Source organism: Sorex araneus, chromosome 2 (genome assembly GCF_027595985.1).
Source record: "Sorex araneus isolate mSorAra2 chromosome 2, mSorAra2.pri, whole genome shotgun sequence".
NCBI lineage: Eukaryota > Metazoa > Chordata > Mammalia > Eulipotyphla > Soricidae > Sorex > Sorex araneus.
Genome location: NC_073303.1, coordinates 246334879 through 246357568, shown reverse-complemented (window position 1 = coordinate 246357568; position 22690 = coordinate 246334879). Strand labels below are relative to the sequence as shown.

The 22690-nt window shown below is 56.6% G+C and overlaps 1 protein-coding gene across 1 annotated transcript in view; it reads right to left on the bottom strand.

Annotated features, from left to right (window-relative positions):
* Positions 1-4493: 4493 nt before the first annotated feature.
* ATCAY (ATCAY kinesin light chain interacting caytaxin) overlaps positions 4494-22690 on the bottom strand; it is a 33103-nt gene continuing 14906 nt past the window's right edge. The window contains exons 5-13 of the mRNA XM_055128682.1: positions 21379-21564; positions 20862-20964; positions 20312-20443; positions 18037-18123; positions 16370-16468; positions 15217-15252; positions 13164-13247; positions 9189-9301; positions 4494-6994 (exon numbers count right to left, since the gene is read on the bottom strand). Coding sequence (XP_054984657.1) covers positions 6849-6994; positions 9189-9301; positions 13164-13247; positions 15217-15252; positions 16370-16468; positions 18037-18123; positions 20312-20443; positions 20862-20964; positions 21379-21564 — 986 coding nt within the window. The 3' untranslated portion in view covers positions 4494-6848. The remainder of the gene's footprint in view (positions 6995-9188; positions 9302-13163; positions 13248-15216; positions 15253-16369; positions 16469-18036; positions 18124-20311; positions 20444-20861; positions 20965-21378; positions 21565-22690) is intronic.

The window sequence follows — 22690 nt, the reverse complement described above, 5'->3', positions numbered from 1 at the left end:
CAGGAATATTGCTCCATGGTTGGTAGCCTGCCTCATGAGTTGGGGGGGAAGACAGTTGGAATAGATTAGGGATAACTAAGTCAATGAGGGTTGGAGGGATTGCTCTGGATGGGAGATGTGTGCCGAAAGTAGATAGAGGACCATACGTGATGGCCTCTCCTTGCAGATCTGTATTGCAAACCATAATGCCCAAAAGTAGAGAGAGAATATGGGTGAAATTGTCTGCCACAGAGGCAGGAGGAGGAGTGAGATGCGTGGGCAGGGATAGTGGTGACATTGGCGGTAGAAACTGTGCACTGGTAGGGGGATGGGTGTTCGACCCTTGTATGACTGAAACTCAAACATGAAAGCTTTGTAACATTCCCACAGTGATTCAATAAAAAAATAAAATATAGCCTTTCAGCGGCTGCACGAGCTCGACCCCGGAGGCAACTGAACTAATTTGGACAAGAGCAGCTCCCGGAGAGGCCTCCAGACGGTGATGGGAGCCTCTGGCCCATGCTCTCCAGGCTTCTCCATCGTATGAGCACCGCAAAAGGGAAGTAAAAGCTTGCAGGGATGCAATTACTGGCAGAATTTTCCCTAGACTTCATACCAAAAAACCAAAACCACGAGGCCGCGATAGCTTGCAGGGATGCAATTACTGGCAGAATTTTCCCTGGACTTCATACAAAAAAACCAAAACCGCGTGGCCGCAACAGCAGCCGCACCACCTAATATCTATTAATTGTCAGCAATGTGAAACGGTTCCTTTTTAGCAGGTCTGACTGTGGGGGGAAACTCCAAATAATAATACTGAGTTTTTTTGTTGAAATATTGAAGGTAACCAAAGTAGCAGCCACTTCTCTAGACTGTGAACTAAGCCATAAACCCACGCCGGCCAAGGAGAGGAAATATCCTCCTTTCTCGGTTCTTTTCCCTTTTCTGGGAGAAACGCGGTGTGGCGTCCGCCATATTATGAAGTCTATTAAGCAGGCATGAACTTAGAGGTGTGGGAATCGGAGGGGAAAAAAAAAATATGTACTTGGAACAGCGGGACACTTGGGCAGTCTCAGGCCAATACCAGCGCATGCTCCGCCGAGATTCGACCCGGGAGGCCACACTCTTGTGTGGCCGCGTTGCTGCAGATCAACCAGAATCTGGAGGAACTACTTTTGGTTCCAGAAACTGCTTGCAGCCATGTCTCTAGACTGTGAGCTAAGCCATAGCGCCACGCCGGCCAAGGACGGGGAATATCCTTTTTTCTCGTCTGGCGGTGTGGTGTCAGCCATAATATGAGGACTATTTATTAAGCAGGCATGAACTTGGTGGCGCGGGAAGGAGGGGAAAAAATTCTATGTACTTGAAACAGTGGGACTTCATATCTCTCCAGTCTCAGCAATGGAAAACTAATTATCAAATGCTTCATTGGCAGTAGGGCTGTCTTTCTTGGGGGAAAACTCCAACAATAGTTAGTTTTGTGTTGAATTATGGAATGTGATCAAGGTAAAGAGAAAATGAAGTGAAATTTATCAATTTCGCAGGTGGGGATGGGGGTTGGGGGGCGGGGGTTGGGAGGTAGAATGAGGTCTTTGGTGGCAGAATATGGGCACTGGTTAAGGGAAGGGTGTTTGAGTATTGTGTAACTGAGACATAAGCCTGAGAACTTTGTAACTTTCCACATGGTGATTCAATAAAATAAATTAAAAATAAAATAAAATATATACAACTAGTAAAAAAATGGGGGCTCGAGAAATAGTACAGCAGCCATAAGGCACTTGTCTTGCATGTGGCTGAGTCAGGAACGAGAGCACAGCAGGTAGGGTGTTTGCCTTGCACGCAGCCAACCCAGGTTCGATTCCTCTCTCGGAGAGCCTGGACAGCTACCGAGAGAATCCCGCCCGCACGGCAGAGCCCAGCAAGCTCCCCGTGGCGTATTCGATATGCCAAAAACAGTAATAAGTCTCACAATGGAGACATTACTGGTGCCCGCTCGAGCAAATTGATGAACAACGGGATGACAGTGACAGTGATCCCACAGCATCCCTCGAGCCCACCAGGAGGGATCGCCTGAACACAGTCAGTAGTAAGACCTGTGTGGTCCCCCAACCCCCCCATAAAAGAAGGAAGGTGAAAGGAAAGGGGAGAGGAATGGAGACTGCAGGGAGAGTGGGGAAGGAAACGGAGGGGAGGGGCAGGGAGGGGAGGGGAAGAGAAGTCCCACAAGACAGAAGCGAGGTTGAGTGACCAGAGTCTCCACTACTCATGACTGCATCTAATGGGGGGGGGGGGGTGGGCCTGTGGGACTGAACCCTTAGCTGTGGGGTCTGTGTTGACTTCGAGAAACGCACCAGAACCCAGTTCACTGGGGAGACTGTCTGGTTTCTGCTGAGAAACCCCCCAAGTGGGTCAGTGCTGAGAAACCCTCCCCCACCTCCAGCTGCCCTTGGTGTGGTAATTGTGCACGTGCCAGGCCAGACCACAGACGCTGTCACACACACACACACACACACACACACACACACGATGTGTGTCTCCACATCACAGGGGGCAGTTCCAGCAGGAGAACCAGGACCCAGATGCGGCAAGAGGGCTCCCCAAGGGGCACTGGATCCTCACGGACCCCAGCAGTGCGCGTCTCGGCCCAGCCCCTGGTCCTTGGAATTCTTCCTTCCGGGTCTACAGAGAAATTAGGGATCAGAGAGCGAGCATTGTGGAGTGCAAGTCTTCGCTAACTTTCCGACACGCTGGCTTCCTCCTGGCTGAAGCTACCACAATCCAGGGCTGTTGTTCAGAAAGCCAAAGCCACCCAGCCCACCCCCCAAAGGGCTCCTGTGATTATGATGTGATATCCCTCTACACCTATAAAGTTGCTGGGGCCACCGACTCAGCAAATGGTGCATGGGGGTGAGACAGTGAAGGAGGAGGGCGGGTCGTGCCTTGCATGCACCCGACACAGGTTTTATTACCAGCACCCTGTAGGGTCCCCCGCGCGCCCCTCCCACGCACCACCTAGAGTCATTCCTGAGTACAGAGCCAGGAGTAAGCTCTGAGTGTCACCGGTTGTAGCCCAACAATAAAAATGATCATTAATAATCATAATAAAGCAGGAATCGCTGTTTTTGCCTGCGATTTTGCTGTTGTTCCCATACTAACAAATCTGGCTCAAAAGTGTTGCTGTGAGTGTGGAAATAGCTTTTTCTTTGGATTTTTCTAAGAAAACAAAAGACTATGAAGATAATGAACGATAAAAAAAAACATGACAGAATGTTATAATCTATGTGATTATTGTAGTAATCTGAAATTTATACTCAATAATTATATGTAGCACTGTAGCTCTGTCATCCATTGTTCATTGATTTGCTCGAGCGGGCACCAGTAACGTCTCCATTGTGAGACTTGTTGTTACTGTTTTTGGCAGATCGAATACGCCATGGGTAGCTTGCAAGCAGGCTCTGCTGTGCGGGTGGGATACTCTCGGTAGCTTGCCGGGCTCTCTGAGACAGAGGAATTGAACCCGGGTCGGCATGTGCAAGGCAAATGTCCTACCCACTGTGCTATAACTCCAGTCCTATAATTATATAACATATAATATAGTTATTATATAATGTATATATCTGTAAGTATATATTTATATAATGTTCATATCATGTTTATATCTAGAATTATATAAATGACATACCCATGAAATATATCAGTAATCACATGGAATTGTAAATGGGAATCCTGCCATGTATATTATGCTTTCATCTACCGAGAGTATCCCACCCGCAAAGCAGAGCCTGGCAAGCTCCCCGTGGCGTATTCAATATGCCAAGAACAGTAACAAGTCTCACAATGGAGACGTTACTGGTGCCCGCTCGAGCAAATCGATGAGCAACGGGATAACAGTGCTACAGTGCTATCCTTAGCAATTTTTATGACCTATATAAAGTATGATTATGTGAGATGCATTTTGTAATCATCACATGTAATACATGCGAGTCAACAGCTATCTATAATTACTATGTCACACACAATTATTCTATTATACAATGTCACTTCTGGTTGCTACTTGGATTATATGAATAATGTGAATAATTATGTGATCATGGGGCTGGAGCGATAACACAGCGGGGAGGGCGTTTACCTTGCACGTGGCTGACCCGGGTTCAATTCCCAGCATCCCATATGGTCCCATGAGCACAGCCAGGAGTAATTCCTGAGTGCATGAGCCAGGAGGAACCCCTGTGCATCACCGGGTGTGACCCAAAAAAAGAAAAAAATAATTATGTGAACATAACAGCTACCAAATTTCCGGAGAGAATCGGCTCCAGGCAGGATGTAGAACAGGGGAGAAACCCATTGTGGGGGGGCCCCGGGAACAGCCAGGCTGCCCCCCACTCTGCAGGCAAGAGGAAAGCCAAGCACTGGCTGCCAGGTCTGGAGCTGCACCCCCTCCCAGCGCTAAAATGCACCCAAGCCCTGCCCCGGGCCAGCCTGGGGCGCTGGACACAGGCACAACACGACGCGAGTCCATTCCCAAGGAGGTTTATTTCCCATAAAAATCCACCCCCCACCCAGCCCACGAAAGGGACGCCTCCACATCACACATCCCCTGACCGGAAGGAGCCGCTCACTGCCTCCAGGGGACCCCTTCGAGGGGTTCAGAGCCCACCCAGAGCGAGGCCCCCCGCCACACACACTCCCGCCGGCCAAGGCCCTGGCCCGCCACACCTCGCACCTCGCCCCAAACTTCCACTCCCACCCAGCTGGGCCTCCCGCCTCGTGGTGGGCTTAGAAAGCGGCCCAGAGGGGCGGCACCCAGAGACCTGGGCCCCGGGGCTCTTGGTTGACTTCATGTCAAGAACCCAATTCCGGGCGGCTGGAGGCAGGACTTGTATGAGGGTCTCAAAAAGATGCTTGACAGCGGCTGTGGCCCAGCCCGCCTGGACACAGCGGCACTTGGCCCAAGCCGTGCCACAGCCGTGGACACGGCCGCTCCCGAGGTCCGTTTATTGCAGAGGCTGCTGTGGGGGGCGAGGGGGCCTCTGGTTCCACTGTGATGTCGTGGCCCGGGCGGGCAGGTTAGGATGTGGAGACCAGAGTCCAGGCTGGAATCTCGGGGGCTCCCCGGACCAGGCTACTGGAGTGGGGGGAACTGCCTTCCCACCCCCTCCCGAAGTTCCAGCCGCCCAGGACTTACTGCATTTTGTGGGGACGGGAGGAGTCCGCAGGGCTGAGGGAACCGGGAACGGAAGGGGACTTGAGGGATGGGAGATTGGGGGGGGGGGGGCGACAGAACAAGCCGCCCACTGGGCCCTGCTACCTCCCAGCCCAGGGCTGACACCTCCCAGACGCTGGCCCCGAGCTCACACTCGGGAACCAGCAGAGACGTTAAGTGCAGCCGCCAGCCCCCTCCCCGAGGCCCCTGCTTCCTGACGGGGGCCGCAGCGTGGGGGACCGGAAGACAGTGGCTGCACCCACCCAGAAACCCAGACCAGGTGGGCACGACTGGCCCCCACCCCAGCAAGGCTGGAAGTACCCTTCTGGGTACTGAAGGTCACTGGGTACTCCGGGCCAGCAGGTAAGGCCTGACACACCCCATTCATGGCCCCCTTCGAAGTCTGAGAAACATCTGCCAAGTCCACTGCTGTCCAGGACCTCGAGGTCGCCACCCTGAGGTCACTGGTTGGGCGTCAGCGGCGCTGGCTGGGAACCCAGAGACGGCGCCTTTGGGCAGGAGCCACACACTGGGCAGTGGGCCGTTCCCGGCAGGCTCGCTGCCTTCTCCTGCCAAGCCTCCAGTCAGGGGCGCGTCTGGGAGAGTCTGGTCTCGCCAGGAAGGGTGGCTTCGCCGGCCAAGTCCGTCCTTGCCTCCTTCGAAAGGGGCCGGCTGCAGAGTTCCAACAAGCCCCGGGCATTCCTTCACCTGAACGACTGTCAAAACTACGTGTGGTGGGGGAGGAGAGGGGGAGGAGCAATAGGACAGCAAGTAGGGCATTTGCCTTGCACCCGGCCGACCTGGGTTCGATCCCCGGCATTCCCTCGGGTTTCCCCACACACACACCCCGCCCCGAGCACTGCCAGGAGTGATTCTTGAGTACAGAGGCAGGAGGAACCCCTGAGGATTGCCGGGTGTGACCCAAAAGGCCAAACCAAACACGAAAAACGCTCGGAGATTGGATAGCCCAGATTTGGCCGATCCGTCCCTCTTCAGGGCCAGCTCTCCGGGACAAGTTCGTCTCTCTGTCTCCACCACCGCCACGAGGGCACCAGGGTGGCGTCCAGGCAGCTGATGTCTGGGACACGGACAGGTTTGGAGAGGAGGGGCCTGGGCCGGTGTCGGCCCGGAGAACAGTCTCTTTTGACAAGGGGTGGGCGCTGGTTTTGGAGCCGGTCGCCGAGGTGGACAAGCAGTGACCGTGCCTTGTGCTAGGGACCCCGACAATCCCAGAGAGAGTGAGTGTGGGGAGGGGGTGCGGGGTGGGAGACGGGGGTGGGGGGGTGGGCATCCTCGCCAGATGCCCAGGGCACCATTCTGGGGGCAAAGGCACCAAGGACAGATCCAGAGCCTCCCCCGGGAAGCTGACTCTGAGCCACGTCAGGCCGCAGGGAAGAGGCGGGTCACCAAGTGGGAGCTTACGAGGTGGAGGTGGAGACCTCAGATTCTGGGGGGGGGGGCGTGGGGGAGAGGGGGCAGGAGGCAGGTGCTGGGCAGGGGTCTCCAACGACAGAGGCCCACTCTGGCCGCTCGCTCTTCTCAGCCAGGTGCCCTCTGAGGCCCGAGGATGGTGCCGGGCTGGGAGTCCAGCCCCTTTCCGGAATGTTCTACCGCTGCCATTTGAAACCCCATTTTCGAGCAGCTTAAAAAGAAAAGGATGCGGGTTTCAGAGATGGACAGAGGGTACAGGGCCCCCTGATGACCGGGACGAGGCAGGAATGAGATCTGGAGCCAGCGGGTATCTGACAAGAGGTTTCTCGGCGTCTGGAATCTTCTCTCCCGTTTTCTGTTCTCCCGTCACCTTAGGACATGCTGAGGAGGGAAAAAATGCAGGACGCGTGGTTTAGAGGTTTCCGAGGTGGGCAACCCGAGTCCCGACCCGTGGGGACTCTTGGATAATCTAGCTTGACTCTCTGGGGAGGCAGTGTACCGAGAAGGCACGAGAAGGGTCCCTGTGCTTTTTAAGGCTGCCCCCGGTTCCGGTGTGGTTCTGAGGTCCCTTGGAATCTCGGCAGAGACTTTACAAGATGTGGTCTCACACAGCTGGGAGAGGAGTTCAAAGCCCCACCTAACCATCCAACCACTATCATCCACCCACCGCCCACCACCTGCCCCTCCTATCCATTCACCCATCCCCCACCCATCCAGCCTTCTAGCCACCCGCCATCCACTCACCTGTGTACACCCATCAATCATTTCCCCATCCACCCACCTCCCCATCCACCCATTATCCATCCATTCCTCTATCCACCCACCAGTCAGCCAGCCATCTATCCATCCATCACCCACCCTCCCATGCCTCCACACGCTGTCTTCTGTATCTTAGGTTACACTGCATGTATAGTTCATCTCCTTCACAGGAGATTCTCAGGAGGGTCCTGATTACATTGTTTGCCATATTTGTGCTTTGCACTTTTTTTTTCTTTTTGGGTCACACCCAGCTATGCTCAGAGGTTACTCCTGGCTCTGCACTCAGGAATTACTCCTGGCAGTGCTTGGGGGACACTAGGGACACCAGGGATCGAACCCGGGTCGACCGCATGCAAGGCAAACGCCTTCCCCGCTGGGCTGTCACTCCAGCCCCTCTGCTTGGCACTCTAGGTGGATGGTTCCCTTTGGATATAAGCTCATCTCCAGAGGGTCTGAGTTGAGATCGGTTCTGTTTTTGGGGTTTTTTTTTAGAGGGGGTGGTGGGGTCATTTCAGAGCTTCATGCAGAAGGGCCAGAGTGATGGCACAGTGGGGAGGGCACTTGCCGTGCTCGTAGCCGACCCTGGTTCGATCCCTGGCATCCCACAGGGTCCCCAGAGCACTACCAGGAGTAACCCCTGAGCACCGCTGGGTGTAGCCCACAGACAAACTGTACTGGAGAGCTGGACTGTCTTTAGGATCTGGTGGGGGCGGGGGTAGGCGGGGAGTGGTACACCAAAGATGACTTTTTCCTTACACACCCAGGGATGCTCAGGGTTACTCCTGGCTCTGCACTCAGAGTGCAGCAGAGTTCGGGAGACCAGGAGGAATGCGGCGGATTGAGCCGGGTCAGGTGCGTGCAAGGCCAGCGCCCTCCCCGCTGTCCCATCTCAGCAGCCCACGGGAAGACTGGTTTTTGTTTGTTTCTGTATTTCTTTTTGGGTCACACCCAGCGATGCACAGGGGTTACTCCTGGCTCTGCACTCAGGAATTACCCCTGGCGGTGCTCAGGGGACCCTATGGGATGCTGGGAATCAAACCCGGGTCGGCCGCTTGCAAGGCAAACACCCTACCCGCTGTGCTATTGCTCCAGCCCCTGGTTTTTGTTTTTTGGGTTTTTTTGGGTTTTTTTTTCCAGTTTATCCGCTGGTGTGTCCTGAACCACAGCTGGGCTGGCAGGAAAGGCTGTGCACAGATGGGGACGCCTGTAGGTGAGAGCTGTCCCCTCTGACCCCCTGGGGTGAGCTCCTGGTGGGGGTCTATTTTTAGGAGGTGGTCACAGCAAGTGGTCCAAGCTAACAACAGGATGGGTGCAGGGGCGGGGTGGGATGCGTGGACTGTCACCCCAAATCCTGGAGATGTGCGGGGTGATGACCAACCACGTGGGTGCCCCCATGCCCGTGCGGCTGATTCCCCGAGAGGTGCCCATCACCCAGGGCCCTGGTGAGCACGGGGACACCGGGCATGCCGGGATCAGGACTGTGTGGGCAGGAGAACACCCGGCCCCAAGCTCGCAGCCTTCCCCACTGCGCGTTCCCACCCGCCCCTCCCGGCCAAAGCCTGGCCCCAGGGTAGCGTGTGGACGTGTGGGCGTGGCTTTTCCCCGGGGTGGGCCTGGGCAGCTGGGCCCCCTTAATGCTGAATCTGACATCCAGGTGTCTGGGGGCTGGGGGAGGCGGGGGTTGGCTCTGGGACCTTCTGACGCCCCCTCCACCCCCTGCTGGGCTCATGCAGGACGCCACCCCCACGGAGGCCCCGCCAGCAGCCGCTGCGTCCACTCGGCCCGACACCCGCCGCCCACCCGCAAAGCCACGAACCATCGGGCTCCTGCTGTGGGGCAGACGCCAGGACGGGAGGGCAGGAAGGCCGCCAGGCTCGCTCCGCTCCGCACACCCACCTCGTCTCCGCCTCTTCGGTGGCGGGCGCGGACCTGGAGAGGAGGGAAGAATCCAGGCGTGAGCCCCGGGAACCTAGCGGGGGCTGCAACGGTCTTGGGGGCTGCAGCGAGAGCACAGCGGGGAGGGCGTCTGCCTTGCAGGCGGCCGGCCCGGGTTCGACTCCCAGCATCCCGTAGGGTCCCCCGACCACCGCCAGGAGTAATTGCTGAGCGCATGAGCCAGGAGTAACCCCTGTGCATCCTGGGTGTGACCCAAAAACCCAAAAAAAGAAAAAAAAATCACTTCTGGGCTGGAGCGATAGCACAGCAGGTAGGGCGTCTGCCTTGCACACAGCCGACCCAGGTTCGATTCCCAGCATCCCACAGGGTCCCCGGAGTGCCGCCAGGAGTAATTCCTGAGTGCAGAGCCAGGAGTGACCACTGTACATTGCTAGGTGTGGCTCAAAATACAAAATGATGATGATGATGATGATGATGATGATGATGATGATGATGATGATGATAAACTGCCTTGGTGTCTAGGAAAGCAATGGGACGCCCGGCTTGGGGCGGGGCCATGGGGAGGGAGCTCCCTAATGGACACTGGCCAGAAGCTTCTTGTCCTGGCTCAATCCGTGGCTGACAGAAAATGCCATCTGGTGGGGCCAGAGTGACAGCACAGCCAGGAAATCGCTGGCCATTCACCCAGCTGATCCCTGGCAGCCCCTAAGGTCCCAAGCCCTGCCAGGAGTGATCCCTGAGTGCAGAGCCAGGAGTCAGGAGTCAGCCCTGAGCACCGCCGGATGTGGCCCAAAACACACACACACACACACACACACACACACACACACACACACACACACACACAAGACCAGGCAGAAGGGCAGGGCAGGGGCGGCTGCTTTTTTTTTTTTTTTGGCTTTTTGGGTCACACCTGGCAGTGCACAAGAGTTACTCCTCGCTCTGCATTCAGGAATTACCCCTGGCGGTGCTCAGGGGACCATATGGGATGCCGGGAATCAAACTCAGTTCAGCCGCGTGCAAGGCAGATGCCCTACTACCCTCTGTACTATCGCTCCAGCCCCCAGGGGGCGGCTGCTTTAAAGATACCAGAAGTCCTTCAGGGGCAAAGGAATGTTCTAGAACCACCGTTGAAGCCAGCCCAGGACACAGGGACGCCTCTCTTCCAGAAAGGCTGGTCCATTTAGATCTGATGAGAACTTCCCCTCTGTGTCATAAAAAGTGGATAAAAATCGGTACTTGGAGCATCCCTGGTCTGGCTTTCCTGGCACCAGACACTCTGCATGTGACATGGGGGACATGAGGGCGTTTAAGAGACGACACGGTGACCTCTAGCTCTGTCCCCTGATACAGCACCTGCTGGGGACGGGGAGCCCAGTGACAGCTCAGGGCCTTGGTCTTGCACAAGGCCAGCCTGGATTTGATTCCCAGCATCCTACAGGGACCCCACCCCCGAGCCCAAAGCTAACGGCCCTGAGCTGCCACTGCTAAGCGTCCCTGTGTGTAGATTAAAATGTCAGGCAGAGAAATACTGTCACTGTCACTGTCTTCCCGTTGCTCATCGATTTGCTCGAGCGGGCACCAGTAACGTCTCCATCTTGAGAGTTGATGTTACTGTTTTTGGCATTTCAAATACGCCACGGGGAGCTTGCCAGGCTCTGCCGTGCAGGTGAGATACTCTCACCTTGCCAGGCTCTCCGAGAGGGGCGGAGGAATCGAACTCGGGTCGGCCGTGAAATTTGCAGGACATTATAAAAAATGTAGCATGAGACTAATATCCCAGGACAGTAGAAACGAGAGCCAGGAGGGACCACTGTGACCCTAAGAGTCAGAAATGACCACTCAGGAGAAGATAAACCTGATAACCTGACCGTATCTATACTGCAAACTATAACGTCTAAAGGAGAGACAGACAAAGTGTCTGTCATAGCCACAGAGGAAGACTATGGGCGGGGGGAGCTCGGAGGGGAGCTAGGGTCACTGGTGGTAGGAATGGACACTGGTGAAGGAACAAGTGTTGAGATATTGTACGACAACCTCAATCATGAACAACTTTGCAACTGCAGCTCACGGTGATTCAATTGAAACGTGTGTGTATGTGTGTCTATACAGATAAATTCAAGGAAAATAAAAATTTTAGGGGGGCTATTTTCGTCACACCCGTGATACACAGGGGTTACTCCTGGCTCTGCACTCAGGAATTACTCCTGGCAGTGCTCAGGGAACCCAATGGGATGCCAGGATCAAACCCGGGTCGGCCACGTGCAAAGCAAACGCCCTCCCCGCCGGACTATCACCTCGGCCCCATCAATGAAAATTTCTTAAACAAACAAAATGCCAGGCATGTGAAGTTATGATCCATGCGTGTCCTACTTTTGCCTCTGGTGACACAGGATAGCCCAGGCATTAGAGAAATATCACTGTATTACTGTATCACTGTCATCCCATTGTTCATCAATTTATTCAAGCGGATGCCAGTAATGTCTCCATTCATCCCAACCCTGAGTTTTTTGGGTTTTTTTTTTTTTTTTTGCTTTTTGGGTCACACCGGCGATGCTCAGGGGTTACTCCTGGCTCTGCACTCAGAAATTACTCCTGGCGGTGCTCAGGGGACCCTATGGGATGCTGGGAATCAAACCCGGGTCGTCTGCATGCAAGGCAAACACCCTACCCGTTGTGCTATCACTCAGCCCCAAGTTTGGTTTTTTTATGTGGGTTTTTTTTTTTTGCTTTTTGGGGTCACACCTGGCGACGTACGGGGGTTACTTTGGGCTTTACACTCAGGAATTACTCCTCCAGCCCTGAGATTTTAGCAGCCTCTCCTTACTCTTTTTTCCCAACCATTGGAGGCTCTTTTCAGGGTCAGGGGAATGAGACCTGTTATTTGTTACTGTATTTGGCATATCGAATACGCCACGGGGAGCTTGCCAGGCTCTTCCACACGGGTGGGATACTCTCGGTAGCTTGCCGGGCTAATATTATGTGAAATAATATTCAACAATATTTCTCAAATAGTCGTATTAGTGTACAACATCAGAAATCCTGAAACAATTTTAGTCATTCATCCTCCATTGCATTTGCAGTGCTAAGACAATAGAATACTGTGTTTTTGTTTTTTGTTTTTGGGTCACACCCGGCGATGCACAGGGGTTACTCCTGGCTCATGCACTCAGAAATTACTCCTGGCGGTGCTCGGGGGACCATATGAGATGCTGGGAATCGAACCTGGGTCGGCCGCGTGCCAGGCAAACGCCCTACCCTCTGTGCTATATCGCTCCAGCCCCTAGAATACTGTGAAATAAATTTGCTTCTAGGCTCCAGGCTGGAAAGATGTCCAAATGCCAACTGTATAGGTATGATCAAGTTTGGCCTAGAGAGAAACAATGCAGTGATTTAGGGCATCTGCCTGGTAAACATACGGTCATGAGTTCGATTCTCCGGGGTTGCTCTATGTGCCGAGCGCACTGTTTGAGCCTAGCGACGCCGCTGTCTCTGAGATCCAGAGTCACAAGCAAAATCTGGGCCCCCCCCACTCCAGCAGCCAGGGGTGTGTAAGCACTACAAAGTGTGTGCACAATTATTCCTACAACTGAAGGCTCCGTGGGAGAGCGCGGGCCTGAGGTGCTGGTCAGCCCCCCACAGCCCCCACCAGCAAAGGCCCTGCCCGTCCGTCTCGGGGGAGAGCTACAACAGCTACTGCCAGGTCACCAGGTCCCCCTTTCTTCTTCTCCGGGACGGAGGCCACCACGTCTGGGTCCGCCAGGGTCAATCCGGGGTACACAGAAGCTGTTGCCACCCGAGGGCTTATGCCAGGTCTTCGCCGGCCCTTAGCCACCACCTGGCCTCGGCCCCTTGCTCACTCTCAGCCGGGAGGGACTCGGACCCAGGAACTCACCCGTCATCATCTTCTGCTGCCACCGCCGCTGGCTCTGGTCTCTCGAGAAGCCGGGGCGGGATGAAATCCGGCGGGGGCCGTGCGCTGTGGACAAGGAGGGGACCGGCAATGAGAGGACAGAAAGATGGCCACAGCGGGGAGGGTGCTGGCCCTGCCCGAGGCCGACCCCAGTTCCATCCCCGGCACCCCAGACGGTTCCCCAAGCCCAGCCAGGAGTGATTTCTGAGCACAGAGCCAGGAGTCGGCCCCGGAGCACCACCCACCGGGTAGTAGACCAAAAAAACAAAAGCGAAAGAAAAGAAAAATAGAACAATGAGGCAGGGGCCACTGGAAAGACGAGGATTCAGAACAGAAGCGGGTGAAGGAGAGAGAGGGGAGTGTAGAAATGGGAAAACCCGGGGCTGGAGCGATAGCACAGCAGGGAGGGCGTTTGCCTTGCACGCGCCCAACCCAGGTTCGATTCCCAGCATCCCATATGGTCCCCTGAGCACCGCCAGGAGTAATTCCTGAGTGTAGAACCAGGAGTAACCGCTGTGCATCACCGGGTGTGACCCAAAATAAAAAGAAAAAAAAAAAAAAAGAAATGGGAAAACCCATCCAGGTCCCCCGGGGTAGGGGGGGAAGGGGAAGGGGGGAGGGGGCCTACAGGGCAGCCATGAGGAATCAAGTAACACTCTCAGAAGATCATACAGAAGTTTAAGGTCCATCCACAAAGAACAGAAAAAGGAACAGAAATAATACAGCACAGCTTCCAGGAAAAAATTACTGTTGGGATTTCTGAGAGGAAAGAGAATGAGAGTAACTGTAGGCTGAAAAAAAAAAAGTCAGGGCCAGAGGCTGGAGCGACAGTACAGCAGGTAGGGCATCTGCCTCGGACCAACCCAGGTTCGGATACCCGGCATCCCCCGGAGGCCGCCCGAGCACTGCCAGGAGTAATTCCTGAGTAGCCCCTGATGCAAAAAGCCAAAGGAAATGGGAATGGAGCGATAGCACAGCGGGTAGGGCTTTTGCCTTGCACACGTCCAACCTAGGTTCGATTCCCAGACTCCCATAGGGTCCCCTGAGCACCACCAGGGGTAATTCCTGAGTGCAGAGCCAGGAGTAACCCCTGTGCATTGCCAGGTGTGACCCAAAAAGAAGGAAAAAAAAGGCCAAAGGAAAACAAAAGTTCTAGATGTGCCTGGTCCCCTCCTCGAAGCCAATGAGAATGACAGACAGGTCTGTCGAGGGGACAGAGCAACAGTACAGTGGGGAGGGCATCTGCCTTGCATGTGGTCAACACAAGTTCAATCCCCAGCACCCACAGCGTCCCCTGAGCACCACCTAGAGTGATCCCTGGGTGCAGAGCCAGAAGTAACCCCTGAGCATCGCCAGCCGGGGCCCCAAAACACAGCCAGGAGAAAATAAAGCAAAAAAGGGGCAAGGAGGGGGAGAAAAACAGAGGCAGGGCTCCCCTCCTCCTTCCAGAGCCCGGTTCTCTGGGGTGAGAGGAAGCCCCTTAGCCAATGTGGGTCACCTGCTGGACCTGGGCCCTGACTGACCACCAAGTCCACCCAGGCCAGCCGGGCACCAGGCGAGGGTGCCAACACTTTTTACCCGTGGGAAGTCCCAAGTCTTTCCTGGGTGCGCTGTGTGAGCTTGGGCAAGTGGACGCCCTCTCTGAGTCTCCTAGACTCAGCCACGCTCCCCCCTGCTCTGAAGGGGAAAGGGCGAGGGAAGAGGGGCTGGTGGAGGGCTTGTCCCGAGGGTCTCTGAGCCACAGTGCTCTCAGGCCTGTGCCGCCAGCAAGGGAAGAATGTCTGGGTCAGACGGGGGAGTGTCCGGATGAAGGGTGCTCGGGCTCGCCTGGCCCCCTCGAAGGACACATATGACTCCGTCATTTCTGCCAGGACCCTCAGGGAGCCGCTGCACGGCTCCTGTCTTTCCTGAGACCCCCTCTCTCGTGGGGAGCCGAGAGGGGGGCCCCGGGTCCGACGCAAGCCCTCAGGAGCAGAGCGGGAGTGAGGGGCAGGGACACGAGCCCCCGAGTGCCCCATCGAGGCTGGACGCTCACCTCTCCCTCCGGGCTCTCAGTCTCTCCTCGTCGAACCTGCAAGAGACAACGCTGCTGAGCCAGAGCCGCCCTCCAGCTCCCCACTCAGGAGGGGGGACGTGTCACTCGCTGTGGGCTGCGGGCCGGGAAGCAACCTGGTGTGAGTGCATGTGTGTGTGCATGTGTGTGTGCATGATGTGTGCGTGTGTGATGTATGTGCATGTGTGTGCACGTGTGACGTGTGCGTGTGTGATATATGTGCATTATATGTGTGTAGCATGTGTGTGATGTGTGTGCATGTGTGTGAACATGTGTGTACATGTGACATGTATGTATGTGATATATGTGCATGCATGTGTGCACATGCATGCATGGATTTATACCTGTGTCTGTGGTCTGTGTGTGCATGTATGCACCTGTACATGTGTCTATGCACATGTGTGTACAAGTTATGCATGTAGATGTAACATGCATGTGTATGCACCTGTACATGTATGTCTGTGTATGTGTGTGCATATGTGCCCATGTATGTGCAATGTATATGCATGTGTGTACATATGCCCCTGTACATGTCATGTGCATGTGATGTGTATGCACATGTGCATGTGTGTATTGGGTATGCATGTGTGCAGATATGCATGTACCTGCATGCACTTGTGATGCATGTGAATGTAAGTACATGTGTGTGTGCATGAGTATGCACCTGTACATGTGTCTGTCCATGTGTGTATGCAGGGCAAGTGCACACACGCACATGTGTGCTTGTGTGTGGTGGGGGAGGGCCCTGCATCTGCTTCACTAGTCTCCAGCCCACCCCGGACCGGGCAATTCCCTCCTTGGTCTCTCCTGGTGTTTGGTGCCACAGACACGACTCGGCAGACAGTTTGGGCTGGTCAATTCATCTGCATGGGACGATCATTAGAAGCTCACAGACTGGGGGGCTGGGGGAGCCCATGTCCCTCTACCAAGGATCCCCAGTTTGGGCCAAAGAGTAGATGTGTTTGGCCCCGGGTGGTCCGTGAACCACTGGGTTTGTGTCGATAAACTTTCTTGGGTGTCCAGTGAAGAGTCACCACCAGTGAAGCTGGTGGTGCTCGGCCAGCCCTGCTCTGTTCTGTCTGTCTGTCTGACCCAGACATCTGCCCGCCGAGGGGGCGCGGGGCGGGGCACTCACTGCAGCACACAGTCCGGGATCTGCACGTGCTCCATGGGGATCAGCCGCTCCAGGTCCTCCAGGCTGTGCACGTACTGGATCTTGTTGATGAACTTGACGCTGGCGAGAAGAGCAGGCCGGCCTGACCCCCAGCCCCCAGGCCCCTCGCCTCGCTCCCCCTTGGTTGTCTGTGTTTATCAGGGGGTCGCCAGATTCCAAAAAACGGCACGTTCACTCCACATTCTTTTTTTTTTTTTTAGTTATTGGGCCACACCCAGCAATGCTCTGGGGTCACTCCTGGCTCTGTGCTCAGGCATCACTCCTGGTGGTGCTTGGGGGACCATATAGGATGCCAGGGATTGAACCCAGGTCAGCGGGGCACAGGGCAAACCCCCTACCCATTGTGCTTGCTCCAGTCCTTCAACCCACAGCCTTTGGGGATGAACCGTGAGTCCGTCCCCACCCAGATTCTGGCTGTCTGGTCTCACCAAGGGTCTTTAAAACCAGACACGGGGATCCGGAGACATAGCACAGCGGGGAGGGTGCAAGCCCCGTTTTCCCAGAGGGTCCCCCAAGCCTCACCGGGAATGACCCCTGAGCACAGAGCCAAGAGGAAGCCCTGAGCGTCAACAGATGTGGCCCCAAACCAAAATACTAAGCAACAACAACAACAAAAAAATGGGGCTGGAGCGATAGCACAGGGGGGAGGGCCTTTGTCTTGCACTCAGCCAACCTGGGTTCAATTCCCAGCATCCCATAGGGTCCCCCAAGCACGCCAGGAGTAATTCCTGAGTGCAGAGCCAGGAGTGACCCCTGTGCATTGCCGGGTGTGACCCAAAAAAACAAAACACAAAAAAAAACTAAGTAAATTAAAAAAATAAAACCAGGGGCCGGAGCGATAATACAGCAGGTAGGGCACTTGCTTTGCACACGGCTGACCTGGGTTTGATCCCGGCCTCTTCCTTAGCATCCCCTGAGCACCGCCTGGTGGTGGCCCAAATACAAAACGAATCAAAGTTTTAAAGTTTAAGAAAAAGGAGGGCTGGAGTGATAGCACAGCGGGTAGGGCATTTGCCTTGCACACGGCCGACGGGGGTTCGATTCCCACCATTCCATATGGTCCCCTGGGCAAAGCCAGGAGTAATTCCTGAGTGCATAAGCCAGGAGTAACCCTTGTGCATTGCCGGGTGTGACCCAAAAAGAAAAAAAAATTAAATGTAAGGAATTTTGGGGGCTGGAGCAATATCACAGCGGGTAGGGCGTTTGCCTTGTACACGGCCGACTCGGGTTCAATTCCCAGCATCCCATATGGTCCCCTGAGCACCGCCAGGAGTAATTCCTGAGTGCAGAGCCAGGAGTAACCCCTGTGCATCGCCGGGTATGACCCAAAAAGAATAAATAAATAAATAAATAAATAAATAAATAAATAAATAAATAAATAGAAAGACAAACCACGTGAAAATAAAAAATTCCACAAAAAAAAATTAAGAAAAAGGTACCAGGGTCCCAAAGTAACACTGGGGTGTCCCAGGAACCCTGGGCAAGGCTAGTCCCAGGAACACGGAGTCCTCGGCCCGTCCTGTAGAATCACCAGCCAGCCGAGAGCCCCGAGCACTGCCTGGGAGCCCCACACAGAAGAACACGGCCGGGTCCCCCAGCATCTGCCGGGCGCGGCGACACCCGCTCACCTGATGAAGGGCCGAGACACGGCCAGCACGGTGCGAATGAACCAGGACGGGTGCACGATGATCAGGGACTTGAGGTTTTTCCGCAACCTGCGAGGGAGCAGAGGCGCGGGGCAGGGTTTGGGGGCGGCCGGGGTGGTGTGGGCGGACCCAGACACCTGTCCCGCTGCCACAGACCCCCCTTCCCCGGAGGGCAGAGGGAGGCGGAAACCACAGGGGGCCGAGGGGGCAAACCAGAGTGACTGACGGGTGTGTAGACGCCCGGCGCCAATGTGGGGTGGGGGGGTCACAGGACCAGAGACAGGAGCCAGATACGGGGACCCCTCCCCTCCCATAAACCTAGGGGAGCTGCTGCAGAGAAGGTGGGGACAGCTGGGGGGACTCTGGGGGGAGGGGTGTCTCCTGGCAGAGAAGGTTCTGGAGACAGGGAGGGGCAGGACATGGTGATGATGGAGCGGTTTATGTGACACACATTTGGGGCTTTTTTTGTGGTTTTTTGGTGGGGGAGATGGGGGTGTTGGTCCACACCTAGTGATGCTCAGGGTTACTCTGGACTTGGGACCATACTGAGTGTCTGAGATTCAAACCCGGGTCAGCCAGGTACAAGGCAAGCACCATCCCAGCTCGACTATCACTCGGACCAGTTTGGTTACGTGTGTGCGAGTGTGTGTGTGTGTGTGCGTGTGTGCGCGAGTGTGTTGGGGGGGAGGGTGGGTTTGTGTGGGTGGGTGTTTGTGTGTGTGGGTGCACGAGTGTAGGATAACATTGGTCTGGTCTGTCCCTTCTCTGCCACGAGGAGCTGAGGTTTGCTTAGTAACACCCGTCACAGTGCTGCTGAAGCTCTCCCGTTTTTTGTTTTTTTTTTTTTGCTTTTTGGGTCACACCCGGCGGTGCTCAGAGGTTACTCCTGGCTCTGCACTCACGAATCAGTTCTGGCAGTGCTCAGGGGACCCTATGGGATGCTGGGGATCGAACCCGGGTCAGCCACATGCAAGGCAAGCGCCCTCCCCGCTGTGCTATCGCTCCAGCCCCTTAGCTTCTCCTTTGTGCTCTGCGTCCCCCCTCTGTTAATCACTCATTTCCCCCAACCAGGACCTATGACTTGAAAGTCAAATTCTCCAGAGATCTCTGGACTTGTATTTGTAAGTGAAATGCTGCTTTTCTCTACCAATGTCCTTTTTGTAAAGACACGGGCAGAGAATTCATGCTTTTGTAACACCGTTTGCAGTTAATTGACTCTAAGTAATATTTGCTCCTGGGCTTGTTTACTCAACTTTAGCCTCCACTGCCCTTAGTTCCTAGCACCCCAAAACTAGGGTCCCGACGAAGGGACTGGATGGCCCCAGGTAAGCTATAAGCTACCCTGGCATCGAAACGGGACAGGCCAAGCACCACAAAACTGAAATAAGTAACGAGCTACACTCAGATGCAGAGGTGCACACGCGTGCACACGTTTATGCAGATGTGCACGCAGATGTACACAGGCACGTACATGTATATGCAGATGTGCGCGCACACAGTGCAGGCACATACACGCAGATGCACACGTGCACACACATGTATACGCAGATGTGCACGCACACGTGTACACACACACATGATGCAGGCACATGCACCCCCGATCAGGTACTCTTCCTGCGGGAGTCCAACCTGCAGTGTTTCTCTCCTGCTGTTTCTAGGGTGGCCAGAGCCATGTGGGGACAGGCCATGGGGGCCGTTTGGGGAACAGGCCACCCGCTCCCCCGGGGGCAGGGCCTGGGAAGGGTCTGACCTGGGTTCCACCCATTTTGGGAGTCCGAGAAGCTGGGGACCTTCAGGGGCCACTGAGTCCCTGGACAGAGGCAGGGCTGCCTCAATGGACGCCTGGACGCGGGATGCTCACTCGGCAACCCCCCCCATTCCTGTCCCGGGGAGACTCTAAGGGGGTGCCTGGGGTGGAAGCCCAGATCCCCTGGGGTACTCTGGAGGGCTGAGCACCGAACCTGACAACAATTCATGCCAGAACCCCCTCGGTGTGGCCACCACAGGGGTCTCCGGTCTCCTGGAGGCAGTACGGCCCCTGCTAGCGGCTGACTGCATGGAGAGGATCCCTCCCTCCTTCCCTCCCTCCCTCCCTCCCTTCTTCCCTCTCTCCCTCCCTCCCTCCCTCCCTCCCTCACACCACCCCATCACACAGGCATTCTCAGACACACTCAGACACATCCACACAGGGCGGCCACAAGCGCACGCAGACAACACGGACAAACACACACAGCGTGTGCACCGAGTGCCCGCTCACCGCCTGTCAATCATCTGGTAGCACTTCTTGAGCCAGCCGATGCCGGGCATCTTCCGCCTCGGGGTGGCGCCGTTCAGGTAGACGATCATGTAGTCCTCAGCCACCAGGAGCTCCAGGCTGCTGATGACGTACCTGGGGGGGAGGGTGCAGAGACGCAGTGAGGTGAGCTGCACCAAACACGCAAGCTCACGCGCGATGGGAGGGCGCGTGCTCAGATGTCCCGGGGGCTGGTGCCCAGGTGAGCTGCGGCACTGGGTGTGAGCACCTCAGCTGGGAGTACCCAGAGGTCATGCAGAAGCCCTGTAGGCATGCGTGAGAATATAGTGGGCACGTCTGGAGCACGCAGCGAGCATGTGTATGACATGCCATGAGCATGTATATGACATGCCGTTAGCACGTGTGGTACACACTAAAGCACTCCTGTGCCCACTGCCATCAGGTGCAGGGAGGAGGGGGAGAGAGGAGGAGGGGGAGGAAGAGGGGGAGGAGAGGGAGGGGTGGGGGTCGGAGGAGGGCAGGGGTGCGGGGAGGCGGCAGGGTCGTGACTCACAGGAAGAGGTTCTCCATGATGTAGGGGTAGTCTGGGGAGCTGCTGTCGGGCAGGAAGCAGGCGGCGAAGACGATGATGGCGTTCAGGCCTTCCCCGTAGTAGCCTGGGAGAGCAGACGGGCAGGGGGGAGTGGCCGTGGCACAGGGACGAGCCCCCCTCCCCGAGCCCCCATCAGCCCCTGCTCTTTGGGGGAGTCACACCCGACGGTATCAGGGCTGCCTCCTGGCTCTGCACGCAGGCAGCACTCCTGGCAGTGCTGGGAGACCCTAAGGGGGGTCCAGGGATCGAACCCGGGTCGGCCACGTGCAAAGCCATCGCCCTCCCCGCTGTGCTATGGCTCCCGGCCGCGGGCCCTGGTCTCCAGCCAGCGTTTCCCGGCCTGGGTCTGACGCTGTGGGGGGCCTCAGCATCGCCTCCCCCCACGTCTGCCTTGGGGAGGGGGCACCGGCCCCGCCCCCGCGCCCGCCGGGGCACGAGCGTCCCCCCACCACCCAAGCCTGCGGCGGGCCGGGCTCACCTCCGTGGGTGACCACCCGCATGTAGGGGCGGATCATGTGCAGGTCGATGCGGTGCTCCTGCTCCCCGATGATCACCGTCCGCCACAGGCGCCCGTTGGCCGCGCCCCCGTCCTCGGCCGCGCCGTCCCCGAACAGGTCCGCGCTGTCCCCGGGCATGTTCTTGGCGGCGGCCACGGGGGCGTCGTCTGGAGAGCGGGGGGAGGGGCTGAGTCGGGGCGCCGGGGGCCGCCCCCCCTCCCCCAGCCCCCCGCCCCCGGCATCGTCCTCGCCAGACCCCCACGGACACGTCCCCACCAATGGACGGCACCCGACGGGCAGTGGGAGACCTCAGGTCAAGCGTGGCCCCCCGCCCCCGGGACCTGTCGGGGTGCAGGTCGGGGTACCCGAGTGAGCCCCTTTCCGGGAGATGTCTGCCCTGGGGCTGTGGACGTGCGCGGGCTTCAGGGGCCTTCTGGGGGCTCTGTGGGGGTCTCCCAAGCCATGTTTGGGCCTCTGATGCGGCCAGTCAACAAACTCCCCCACCCCCAGCGCTGGGTACTGCCGGGCCTGGCCACACCCCGCCCTCCATTCCCGATACCCCATGCGCGGAGCCAGGAGGAGCCCCCAGCACCAGCAGGGATCGTGACCCCCAAACTAATCCCCGCCTCTCCCCCAAAAGGAATCAGATGCCGGAACCAGAACCAGAACCAGAGGACAGCGGGGCGAGGCTGACCTTGCACACGGCCAGCCCGGGCTTGACTCCCCGGGATCACAGAGGATGGACAGCTGAGCACAGAGCCAGGAGTCAGCCCCGAGCACTGCTGGGTGTGGCCCCCAAACAGACAAAAACTCAAACATGGGGGAGAGTCGTGGGCAGCCACGTTAGGAAAGCCTGGTGGCCTCCAGGCCGAGATCTCTGGGCCCCCGACGGGCTGGGGGCACACTGGGTCCCCTGCTCTGCCGAAGGGTCACGCTCCACCCACCCACATCCGGTCACTGCCAAAGAAATGGCCCAGGGGGCTGGAGCGATAGCACAGCGGGGAGGGCATTTGCCTGGCACGCGGCCGACCCGGCTTCGATTCCCAGCATCCCATAGGGTCCCCCGAGCACTGCCAGGAGTCATTCCTGAGTGGAGAGCCAGGAGTAACCCCTGTGCATCGCCGGGTGTGACCCAGAAAGCAAAAAAAAAAAAAAAGGAAAAAAAAGAAAGAAACGGCCCTGCGTTGGGGCTGATCTCAGGGAGGCCTGAGAGACGCCTGCAGCCGACCATCCCGGCTCCAAATCCCTGAAGCCAACAGCCGCACGTGCAGCCACACAGCACCTCTGAAGTTC